Raw genomic sequence first — 13,094 nt, 5'->3', positions numbered from 1 at the left:
AGTACCGAGCCAAGCGAGGATGCCGAACCCGCCAAATATCCACCAAATTGGCAAATGAGGGGAGGGGCCAGACACACTCGAACTTTCACGCCACCTATCTAGGGCAGGATTTAGCACGTTATTAAAATCCCCGACACAAATAACCGGGGTATCGGGATAAAGAAATAAATTCAGCAGACTTTTTCAGAACCTCGCTAGTATAAGGAGGGGGAACATAGACTGCAAGAATATGGAATGGAGAGGAGTGAATAGAAGCCTGTATAAAGACATATCTACCCAAGGGGTCCACTCTAACATCATCCAGCACAAAACTTAGGGATCTACGAACAAGGACTGACACACCTCTGGAATACGAGGAGTGTGTGGAGTGATAAGCCCAGCCTATCCAAGGTTTACGCAAGGCCAAGACTTTCCCACCCACCAAGTGTGTTTCCATCAAACAAATAATATCAGCCTGAGCCTTTTTAACCTGAGTCAATACTAAGGAGCACTTAACCCTATAATTGAGGCCCGGACATTCCAAGAGAGAATTTGGAGAGGGAAACCTAAACTAGTAGATGTCATGGGGTTAGCCACACATCAGGGGGAAGAGGAGATACAAACAACTGAGACATCACAGCAGGGGGCGACCAGCGAGACATGGCAGCACTACATAATAAAAAACACAGTAAAAACTGAGAATAAAATAAATACAGACATAATAGTTTAGAAAATGACATTACAATGGCGTAAAGTAAAGACAAAAAATAAATTCCCATACAGTAACCCTGAAGAGAAACCCGCATCCCACACTGTATGTCCACCCCAACCAAATATACCTAAATCCCTAACCTCCCAACTATTAACCCCAAAACAAAATACCCGATAAACCCCTTATTTTATTTAGTTATAATAAAGAGTAAGATAGAAGGGGGGAGCAATTCTTACCTCAGCCGTAAGGTGGAGTATCAGCCAGGCCCAGAAAAAAATTGCCCTCCCCAGCACCTAAAATAACTGTATAAACGGGTACCACATCACTAATACCAATTAAAGAGCTACCAAAAGCTAGTAATCATTAGATTATCTAAAGAGCAAATACAGCTCACGGAGTAATAAGTCCAGGTCAGTCCAGAGGGGCATCTTCACCACGGCCCCTAAGATGCAACCACGACGAAGCTTCACGTGGGGAATCAAAGAAATGAGATCGACCATCAGCCACCACACGCAGACGGGCAGGAAACAACATGGCGTAGGAGAAGCCCAGATCACGTAAGCGACGTTTAATCTGTATAAATTGGGACCTAGACTTCTGGACCTCCATAGAGAAGTCCGGGAACACTGCTAAACGATTCACATTATATTCCAAAGGACCACGTAGACGAGCCAAACGAAGAATCGAATCTCTGTCCTTGAAATGCAGGATCTTGGCAATGAATGTGTGTGGGGGGGGGCACCAGGAGGCAGAGCCCTGCCAGGGACACGGTGCGCTCTTTCTACTGCAAAGTGGGCAGTAAAATCATCTCGGCCAAAGGTGTCCACCAACCATTTTTCCAGGAACGCCTCTGGTTGAGACCCTTCCGACTTCTCGGGCAGACCCACAAAACGGATGTTATTTCTACGAAGTCGGTCCTCTATATCAGAGATTTTGGTACGACAGGCCACCATCTGGGACTCCAAGGTTGTAAGCCGTTCCGCAACCGGAGCAGTAATATCCTCTAACGTAGAAATACGAGTCTCGGCCTCACCAACACGTTCTCGCATCGTCTGCATATCATGACGGATAAGGGAAAGCTCCACATGAACTTCAGAAACCTTGCCAGACAGCGTTTTCTCTGAAGAGGTAATTGCCTGCATTAAATTATGCATAGTGATTTCAGGCTCCGAGGGAGAATCTTCAGGAGCAGGCGGAGAGGAGGGCTGAGAATGAGACTGAGTCCCTGAAGAGCTAGATCCCGTAGCCCCGCCGGTTCCAGAACGGGAGAACCTCTCCAGCCGTTGGGAATTTTTACCCATTTTCACTGGACCTCAAGGACAGATGCAGGGAACAGCAGACAGTGAAAATCAATACAGGATGATGATCAGCAGCTGGGTACAGGAGGAGGAGGAGGGTTTATAATGTCCCAAGTGACCCCAGAGATCCAGGGAGAAGATGAGCCACCTCTCCTATCTGGCCAGGACACTAACCAGCAGAGTGCTGCACCCAGCACTGAAGACAGGAGCCCCAAAGCAGCTTGATCCGGATCCAAAATTGCGGCCGCGATCGGGAATCGCGGGTCCGCGACGTCAGGCAAGATGCTATTGCTCCTATGTAGAAGGGTCCATCACCTCCCCATCACTCCAGGCCACCCTCCGGTGGAAAGAGGAGACAGGCGCCAGAGCCAGGAACAGCCTCAGAGACCGGGGACCGGATCCAAGATGGTGCCCGCGACGAGGAGACGCTGCAGGGAGAGATCTTCAGCTCCCGCAGCACAGCAGCCAGCGCACACAGACTGACCCAAGGACTCCTGCAGCAGGCAGTGGTAAGTAGCATAGGGGAATGTAAGTGCCAGGGACCGGGTAGAGGGGTCAGGATGCTGCAGCGGATATTAGGGCCTAGGAGCTGCGATATTAGCTGCCTACAACCAGCTCATCCAGGCCACGCCCCATACCCTCACATTTTAAATAATATTAAGTCCTATAGATGCTCTGTGACTTTCTGAATGCAGTAACCTCTGTTTTTAAAAAATGTCCCAAACTTCAAAGTTACCAGCAATGAACACAAACGGACTTAAATCATTATTCACAGATTGTATAGCTATTATATACATGGAAGCGTGTATACATGTTTTATTTTGGGTAACGCACTCTGCATTTAGGTCATTGGCTGCTCTACATGATTTAGCTGTCTATAGACTGACATGAGGACTGGAGGGAATAGGCTGCATATATATCTCCAGTAACACAGGTCTGCCCATGAAATGCAGTAACATAATGGCTTGTTATTTATTTTCAGATCATCCTCGCCAAATAATACCAACCCGTTTGGCTCAACCTTTTGTTTTGGTCTGCAGAGGATGATTTTTGAGGTTAGTATGTTTTTTTTTTTTTTTTACGTTAGAGGCTTTTAATTTACTAATGTTGTTGAAAGGTTCAAATTTACGCTAAACTACAGCACTTAATCTGACATTTGTTTTGCCTGGTATATGCATTATTGTTATTAGCCGATTGTGTTAGTTATGTTAGTAAATAATCCTTTTTGTTGAGTAGCTCTGGCTTACTTTTATAATAGTTCTAGAATCCGCTTCTTTTATGGGTACAGGGATGGAAGATCTACAGCGTCTAGATAGACAGTCCAAAGATCTACACCAAGTGTTAGACAGGGTCAAATGGTTGACAGTTAAAAGGTCGATATGGACTAAGTTCAACAGGGTCAAATGGTTGACATGGTCAAAAGGTCAACACAAAACAGGCGACACATGGTTTTTCATGATTTATAGGGTTAAGATGAGTTAGGGTTAGGCACTTAGTGCAGGATTAGAGTTATGTGGCAGAAGGGAACGGTTAGGATTAGGCACTTGGGGGAGGATTAGGGTTAAAATAACATGAGTTTACCTTTTATGTGTTGACCATTTTGTGTCGATCTTTTAACCCTGTTGGCCTTAGTCCATGTTGACCATTTAACAGTAAACCTTTTGACCCTGTCAACCTATTGCCTGTCTAACATGTTGTGTCAATCTTTTGATATCCTCACCTTTACGGGTACCGGGATGGAACTGCTCTGTTTATGGTGCACTACCTACTGACAACCTCTAGGTAGAGGTACATAATTATTATTTCATGGTTAACTTTTTACCATTGTGAAATAATCTGTGTAGACAACATCGGAAGTAGCGGTATCACACAGTGCTTGGAGTTGGTGACTTTTGCACATCCTTTCCTTTATGTTTGCATTTTAGGTGATGCAGAACAACCATATAGCATCAGTTACCCTTTACGGGGCCCCAAAAACCAGCGGGCAGCAGAAATCCTCTGAGCTGAGCCAGTAAACCACGGATCGGTGTGGGGTGGTACAGCCCGGCGTGCCTTCACTTGTTGACGGATACCCACACAAGACACAGCAGCCTGTGCCGTTGGCAGAGCGGCAAAGTGCTGTATGGATTGTGGGTGTTTTCAGCGGCAACGTCATTTCCAATTACTGCCAGGCATCCTCCTTGCAGCAAACGCGCCCTCCAAGTCCCTGTAATCTCTACCACCGAATGTCAGGGCCGCAAGGGAGCTCTCTGCTGCGTGTAAAAGCACAAACATGCACGAGCCATGTGCAGGAACAGGACGCAAGAAGCCTTCGTGTTAGTGTTATTGGATTACGTGATAGTCACATCTGTATATATTAATATACATGGGTATGTAACACATTGATATTTCTGTGGTTAAGGACAGTCTAACATGTAACTGGTGTGTGTATATGAACCTAGATTTATATATACAGCCACGCATTCAGGTACCGCATCATGTGACTTTAAAAATGGAGTACACACAAACTACCGTCAGCATCTGTGTGTGCACATAATGAAATATGTTTTTGGTTTTTTTTCCTATATGGCAGAGGCAAGAATCATTCTGTTCCTGAATAATGACACAGATAACAAGGGGATTATCCTTTCTTCATTTTTTTTTCTTAACTGTATATTATATAGTGACAGATTTTCATCTAAGATATCAGCATTTAAAAGTATCATTCATTGATGCCCAATACTGTATGTCTGGAACATGATTTTGGGACAAGTAAAAGATAATTTCCCTTTAGGATCCAGGATCAGAATCCCGGCAGTTTTCAAGACTGTGGTCAGGGGGCCTCTCCATACACATACTGCCAAGCAGCCGGCATTTCAGGCAGACGGTGACCATTGGCTTTTAGTACCTATGTGTTCTGTACATTTTAAAGTACCTCCATCGTCTACGCACAGCCGAGGCTGACATTTGGTGGGCTTAGCCAATAATAACAAGAATGTGGCCTATCGATGCACTAGTAACTAATGACAGAGCGGAGACATCTCATACCTCCAGTGATGACTACAGTTCCTAGTAACTTCATAGGGCTGAATATTGATTTAGCCAACAAAACAGCGGCCGGGACTGACTGTAGGTGAAGGACGGACTTTAAAAATGGGTGTAATGTCTTCGTACCCATTATTTTGGCAGCATCCCACAAACCCTGTAGTCCTTCCAGTAAGCACGCAATGCTTGTGGCCTGCCTGCTCAGTGAGGCCAAGCACCCAAATAAACGGGCTTGTTGCCTATTTTTTAATATTATTGTTTTGTTTTTAACCATATGCACTACATACACTTTACTTGATCAGTCAATGTGTTCACTCAACATTACCTGAGGGATCTTATGGACATTCTCACGTTGAGTGAAATGCTGATTCATACAGCGGGAAGTAAATCCCCCTCCCCATTTTCCTGCACTAATAATTACTTGAGAAGCTGATTTTTCATTTTACAACATCCAATTCACCTCTGTACTTAAATTTTGCTCTCTCGTCCATTTAGTCGTTGATCTTTTTTCTTTGTAACATTTTGTGTTTCATTACTCCACTCTTTTGATTCTTTTAATTGATATGATGTTTTTATTTTCTTATGGGAAACCTCCTTACGTTTCAAACAGGCACAGCTTTATTTAGACTTTTTGCTGTGTTTATGTGACTTCCCCCTTCCACCCTCTGATCCATGACGATTGTAATAAAATGTACACATAAAGTCTTATATATATATATATATATATATATATATATATATATATATATATATATATATATATATATATATATATATATATATATATATATATATTGGAACAGTGTTTCAAAACCGAGGCCAAACACCCTTCTCATAATATATCCCCCCCCCTCCTCCTACAATAGACGATAGCCAAAGACCTATTCAGCATGTGTGTCTGAAATTTTGCCTGAGAATGTCCAAGTATCTATTATGTATTGACCCACAATCCACATCCTTTGGTGACTGAATGAACTAGATTAGAAGCATACAGAAGGCCAGGCATGGATTTGTGCTGCAGAATGCTAGAGTGTTGTATTTATGTCCTTTTAGGACTGTCTTGCCTATTTCCTTTGTAACGTGTTCAGCAACATGTGGCTTCCTAGCTCCAGCTGAGCATCTCCCAGCATGCCACAGGTTGCCTAAACCCAATGCATAATATACTACAGGCCTGTCAATTTTATTGTGGCAAAAGCAGCTTTCAGCAAAAGACTTGGCCACTATTACCTTTGGGTGTCGGTTTGGAGGGGAGTGATTATGTACAGAAATGTATCCCATTTGTAATATTTTGCTGTAACAACTTGTGATACATGGACAGATTTTGTGCATTTTCCACACAAAAAAAAAAAAGTGTACAGATTTTTGTATATATGTTTGTTTTTTGTAAGAGTAACTTGTATGTATATTCTATGAACATGCAGGTAGAGAGCCAGACTGAAAAAGAGGAGGGCACCCCTGGAATCAGGGGGCAGAATAATGTGAAAATGCAGGAATATGAAAATTATATATTATGTCTCTCCCCATCCCCCTGGCAGCCATCTTGTTTCCCATTCTCCTGTCAGAGGGTCAAGTCTGCATTTATGGTCACTTTTCCCATTGGCTGCTATATGCTTCAAAAAATAAAAAACATAAGGGACAGTGGTTTCAGGTTATGGCTCCCGCTGACGTGTTCTACAGTGTCCAGCCATGATGTAGCAGAATATTGTACACTGTTGGGGCAATGAACACAATATTGGATTCTAAAGGGGGCATTTAATTAGCAGTGATGTGCGGCTGTACACATCACCACACCATAGCCCAACATTGCAGAATTTCCAGCATACTTCTACGGCAGTGCTTAGCAAATCCAGTCCTCGCGACAGACTAACAGAGAGCGTGTTTTCAATATCTCTTTGCTGGAGCACAGCTGTATCCATTACTGACTGAAAGATTTTAAAAGATCCACAGGTGGTTCTAATTATATCACTTGTGATTCTGTAAGGAGATCTGGAAAACATGCATAGTTAGTGGGTATAAAGACTGGATTTAGGAAGCACTGCTCTATGGGGTGCGAGGGAAAAATTCTGTGATTTATTGGTCATAAGGTGCCAGTGAACATATTGTACTGCTGGCACATCACAGCCCTCGCACCAACTGAATAACCCCTATACCTGTATTGGGTGATATATAACCTCTGACCTTATCCAGTAATTTCCAATTCAAGTGAGACTTTGCTTATAAGATCAGCAGCAGTTAAAAAAACCTTTATTATCTGACTGTTTGAAATATGTCATATTCTTCGAGGTTTCCTAGGACAGGCAAACCACAATAAAGGCTTTTTATTCATATAGCCTTGCACTTAATGGAAAATACTGTTTTAGTCATTATAACCTTTCATGTATCTGTTGTCATGGAAGTCCTCCAGGGGGTTCAAATATATAGCTAAATCTAATTCAAATAAAATGAATATAATGTACTAAAAGCAGAATTTTATGAATGGCAAGTTTTCAGATATGTTTTTTATGTTTGTGAATTAACAGTAATAATTTCTGAGAGATTTATACAGTCTGCACAATATTTTACTAGTACTGGACACTGCCGCCTGTTATCTGTTTCGTCACTTCGAGTCACTATTTATTAAGCAGATTTTTAATAGTTTGAGCCATGATTTTAATCCTGTCTTCAATATTACTAACAATAAATGCTGACATGAAAACTGTTGATAATTTGCCATTCAGAAGATGAGGACAATATGGCTATTTGAATTGCCCCCTTTCTAGAAGCTTTGTGGAGGCGTCTGCGTCCTCTGGAGAAGGCCTCTGCGTGCTGACATACTAGCCTTCAGCCGGACTCTTGAAACCTCATACACATTATGAATGGGAGCAGTACGGCCAAGGTCTCATTAAAAGCCAAGTAACCCATTTTACCGCAAAGTGTAATGCAGATTATCGTCCCCTTCTTATCCAGCCTGGGGCAACCTCCTCTGGTAGCAAAGCTGCTGCTTGTGTTTTATTTTTGTTTACATTGCTCATCCCTTATAGTATTATGTCCTGTAGGTCATGGGGACGTCACCGGTCCATGTAACTGATGTGATGTATACGGGGAGGAGGAGCATATCCTGGGCCAAGAAAGAAAATCACTTTACAAATAAATATACAATTAGGGATTATGGCGGGGTTCAGAGCCAAGATGTGTGGTATCTCGTGTGGGGTGCTTTTTCTGTACAGGGTCAGTTCAGGAAATTGATGTTTTAATAAAAATGAGGATGTTTGTGATTTATGCTTTTTTTTTTTTTTTATTTCTAATTTTTTTTACAAATACTCTGGAATCTGTAGCCCCCAAAAAGCATGTGTACCCACAGGTCAATAAAGGGAGACCCTTGGTCACAACTCCTGTGTTTTGCCAGTGATTTATTTTGTTGTACATTGTTACATGTGCATGAAGTATTTACATAGCACTATATGAATAGACAAATCAGACGAAAGGAATGCATGTAATAGCACTATAGCATTATAGCCATGGCAACTGATGTCTGCACCCTAATAGGAGCTGGCGTTTAGTTACAAAGGGCTACACCATGTCTGATATTACAGTGTGCTCCTTTTTTGGAGCATTTATGAAAACTGCCCATAGTAATCAATAGGACACTTCCTTTCATTTACTAAACTGTACAATTAGAAAGTCATCGGTTATTGTGTAACCCATTATCACGTTGCTATGATATAGCATTGCAATTCCTCAGTGAAACCTATCATGTCATATACACACATTCTGAAATTTCAGATCACCTACAGTATAGTGCCCTTTCCTCAAGGTGACAAAAAACAACTGGGTATATGTGTGTGTATGTATATATATATGTGTGTGTGTGTATATATATATATATATATATATATATATATATATATATATATATATATATATATATACATATATATAAATAAATAATATGGGAACGCTAGATGATTAGAAAACCCTTGAGCAATTATGATAGCACTGCTGAAAACGGGTTTGCTCATTAGAGAAGCTATAAAACTGGCCTTCCTTTAAGCTAGTTGAGTATCTGGAGCATCACATTTATGGGTTCGATTATACTCTCCAAATGGCCAGAAAGAGAACTTTCATGTGAAACTCGACAGTCTATTCTTGTTCTTAAAAATTAAGATTATTCCATGCGAGAAATTGCCAAGAAACTGAACATTTCCTACAACAGTGTGTACTACTCCCTTCAGAGAACAGCACGAACAGCACAGGCTCTAACCAGAGTAGAAAGAGAAGTGGGAGGCCCCGGTGCACAACTGTGCAAGAAGACAAATACATTAGAGTCTCTAGTTTGAGAAATAGATGCCTCACAAGTCCTCAACTGCCAGCTTCATTAAATTGTACCCGCAAAACGCGAAGTGTCAACGTCTACAGTGAAGAGGCGACTGCGGGATGCTGGCCTTCTAGGCAGTGGCCAAGAAAAACCCATATCTGAGACTGGCCAATAAAAGGAAAAGATTAATATGGGCAAAAGAACACAGACATTGGACAGAGGAATATTGGAAAAAAGTTTTATGGACAGACAAATCGAAGTTTGAGGTGTTTGGATCACACTGAAGAACATGTGTGAGATGCAGAACAAGTGAAAAGATGCTGGAAGAGTGCCTGACGCCATCTGTCAAGCATGGTGGAGGTAATGTGCTGGTCTGGGGCTGCTTTGGTGCTGGTAAAGTGGGAGATTTGTATAAGGAAGGCTATCATTCCTTTTTGCAACGCCATGCCCTGTGGACAGCACTTGATTGGAGCCAATTTCCTCCTCTGTTGGGGTGACTAGGCTTCCTACCCCTGGATCACGGTATACAAAACACTGCTCCTGTGCTATATCAATTTTCCTTACAGCCGGCTGGGAAGATAAGGAAACTCAACACACACTGTGATGAATCCACTTCGCTCTCTGAGGTACATCCTCGTTGAGCCGACTTTTATAAGGTCAGAAAACTGCTGTCACAAACATTTGCCAAAAATGGTACATAATAGAATAGAATACATATGATTGGTTTTAACAAGTACATAGGATGTGTTAATGCATCTTCAGTTTGTCGTTTTTTCACAGTGTCCAGACTTAGTATCCTATTCTGGGATCCTTCAGCTGCTGTTGTCTTGTAACTGCTCGTTCAGTATACCGTAATGTGCTTCAATCTCATGATATTTGTGTAAAGGAAAATGGCTTTTTCTGATTAATCATACAGTATGTTTTAAATAACACTATAAATTATTATAGACTCTCACACCTCCAACAGGACAATAACCCAAAGCATACCTCCAAATTATGCAAGAACTATTTAGGGAAGATCCAGGCAGCTGGTATTCTGTCTATAATGGAGTGGCCAGCGCAGTCACCAGACCTCATCCCCATTGAGCTGTTGTGGGAGCAGCTTGACCGTATGGTACGCAAGAAGTGCCCATCAAGCCAATCCAACTTGTGGGAGGTGCTTCAGGAAGCATGGGGTGAAATTTCTTAAGATTACCTCAACAAATTAACAACTAGAATGCCAAAGGTCTGCAATTGCTGCAAAAGGAGCATTCTTTAACGAAAGCAAAGTTTGAAGGACAAAATTATTATTTCAAATAAAAATCATTATTTCTAATCTTGCCAATGTCTTGACTATATGTTCTATTCAGTTTGCAACTCATTTGATAAATAAAAGTCAGTTTTCATGTAAAACACGAAATTGTCTGGGTGACCCCAAACTTTTGAACGGTGGTGTGTATGTGTGTGTGTATATATATATATATATATATATATATATATATATAATATAGAGCAGCACAATGAGAGGCACTCCAATGGACTTGAAAATCAAACACCGGGACATAGTGGTCCAAATCTTGATTTGGACCACTATGTCCCGGTGTTTGATTTTCAAGTCCGTTGGAGTGCCTCTCATTGTGCTGCTGTCTACTATTTCCTTGGAGTGGAGCACCGCAGCTGTTGATTTGGGATTCGGGGAATGCCAACTTTTGTGGAATATATATATATATATATATATATAATTATTCCATACACTGCTCGACACTCCGGCAAAAGAGAGATACAACAAATCCTGGGTGCCTTCCCAAATAGGATGAATGAAATTATAACAAAGAAAAACGGGTGTCACTCTCAGTGTACGTGTAGACTTGAAGAAGAGGGTCCCAGTTCTCTCACTGCGTTCAACGTTTCCAATTTAATATAGTTTCATTAGGAATTTTCCTGATGAAAAATGTATATTAAATTTGAAACGTTGAACGCAGTGAGAGAACTGGGACCCTCTTCTTCAAGTCTACACTTACACTGAGACAGGCTTGCCTACCCTCCCGATTTGGTCGGGAGCCTCCCGATTTTCGGGTGCCGCTCCCGGCCCCCCGGAAAGGCAGGCAAGCCTCCCGGAAGCTTTCGACCCTCCCGACCTCCCCCCTGAAAGAAACGGAAAACCCCGCAGCAGGGGGCCCGGTGACGCGATTCGCGCAGAATCGTATCTTCGTGGTCCCGCCCCCTGCTTCACAATGCTGAAAATAACAGCATTGTGAAGAGGGGGCGGAGTCATGATGACACCATCGTGCGTCCCCGCCCCCAGTGTGCCACCAAATGGCCGCCCCCACCCCGGCTCCGCCCCCAAAGGCCAGCCCCGCCCCTGCTATTAGCCGACAATCAGCTCCCTCCCGGAAGGCTGGAGCTGATTGTCGGCAAGTATGCACTGAGAGTGCCACCCGTTTTTCTTTGTTATATACACACACACAGTGATTCAGCAGAGAACGCAGTAACTATCGCAGCTGCTAACAGGTTCGTGCCTCCTTCCTTAGAGTATTGGTCCAAATTTTGTTTGCAGATGTCCACACGCTTCTGTTTCTGCTCTTCAGTGAGTTTTTTCGGTACCCATCTCGTACAAACCTTTTGAAACCCAAGTCTGTTGTGGATTATTGCGTAGGCAGTGCCATGGCTGATTTGCAAATGATTTGCAACATAATTCACTGTCACTCGTCTATCCAACAGAATCCGTTCACGTGCACGCTCAATGTTCTCATCAGTCGTGGACGGTCGTCCGGCTCCTTCTTCATGGCTGACACTTGTGCGACCTTCTTTGAACTTCTTTATACATTTATACATACTTCTTTGCGACAAATCACTTTCTCCATACTATGCACAAAGTCTTCGATAAATATCGGCACCAGACACCCTCAGACCGCAAAAAACGAGTCCCTGTGCGCTGCTCTTTCAGGCAAATCGCAAGTGGGGCAACCTTTTTTTCTTGCACTGCAATCACAAATGATCTGACGTAACACGTTCAAACCTGCACAGTAGTGACTGGGGAGACTGTGACCTAGTACGGAAAGCATTAATAAGATAAGTGCGGCCAACCGAAGTGTTACTATAACTGGAGTGCGGATCATTTTTGACTCTTATACTCGTGTATGTATGTAATATATATTTTATTATATAACAGTCACAAAAACCGGCACTCACCCTTAGATGTAGGCTATAGGCCAGGTGCACAAACCTAAATGGAGGATATGTAGAAAACGCAGGGATAGGAGGCATTCCAGGACTTGTAAATGATGTAGACAGCAATACTCCATGCTAAGCAACGTTTCGGTTTATTGCAAATTGTCATAGCCTGATGACTGTTTGAAATAAACTGAAATGTTGCCTAGCATTGAGTATTGCAGTATACATCATTAACAAGTCCTGGAGTGCCTGCTATCCCTGCGCTCTTGGGTTTCTACCCAAATTAACCAAAAACATTGATCCATGTAGAAATAGAGATAAATCTCAGGGTTGCACTCACCTGTCTTCTTTAAAGGAATAATTTTATTTCATACCAGCAGAAGGATTTCACAGCATCAACGTTTCAGTCCTTTGTCTTGACCAAGACGTTGATGCTGTAATTATGCTGTGAAATCCTTCTGCTGGTATATGAGAGGGAGAAAAAAAAATTATATCTATATATCCAGGGCTCGACAAAACCCGGGGGCCAGGTCGCCATGGTGACCAGGTTTTCAGCAACCCCTGGGCCCTGTAGTGCAGACCGCGAGCGCGGTCCACACTACAGAGTAACAAGCATACAGCTGTCAGCGGCGGC

At 42.6% G+C, this 13,094-nt stretch overlaps 1 protein-coding gene across 3 annotated transcripts in view; it reads left to right on the top strand.

Moving 5' to 3' along the window:
- The window catches only part of PHAF1 (phagophore assembly factor 1), a 49,075-nt gene extending 40,694 nt beyond the window's left edge, over positions 1 to 8,381 (top strand). For all 3 annotated transcript variants that reach the window (XM_088471915.1, XM_088471913.1, XM_088471914.1), the window contains exons 16-17: positions 2,972 to 3,044; positions 3,915 to 8,381. In XM_088471915.1, the coding sequence (XP_088328041.1) occupies positions 2,972 to 3,044; positions 3,915 to 4,004 (163 nt within the window). In that variant the 3' untranslated portion in view covers positions 4,005 to 8,381. The remainder of the gene's footprint in view (positions 1 to 2,971; positions 3,045 to 3,914) is intronic.
- The last annotated feature ends 4,713 nt before the right edge of the window (positions 8,382 to 13,094 follow it).

Source organism: Taudactylus pleione, unplaced genomic scaffold (genome assembly GCF_031769625.1).
Source record: "Taudactylus pleione unplaced genomic scaffold, aTauple2 ptg000117l, whole genome shotgun sequence".
NCBI classification, from domain to species: Eukaryota; Metazoa; Chordata; class Amphibia; order Anura; family Myobatrachidae; genus Taudactylus; species Taudactylus pleione.
The sequence above is the reverse complement of the archived record's forward strand: the minus strand, read 5'-3'. Positions and strand labels throughout refer to the sequence as shown.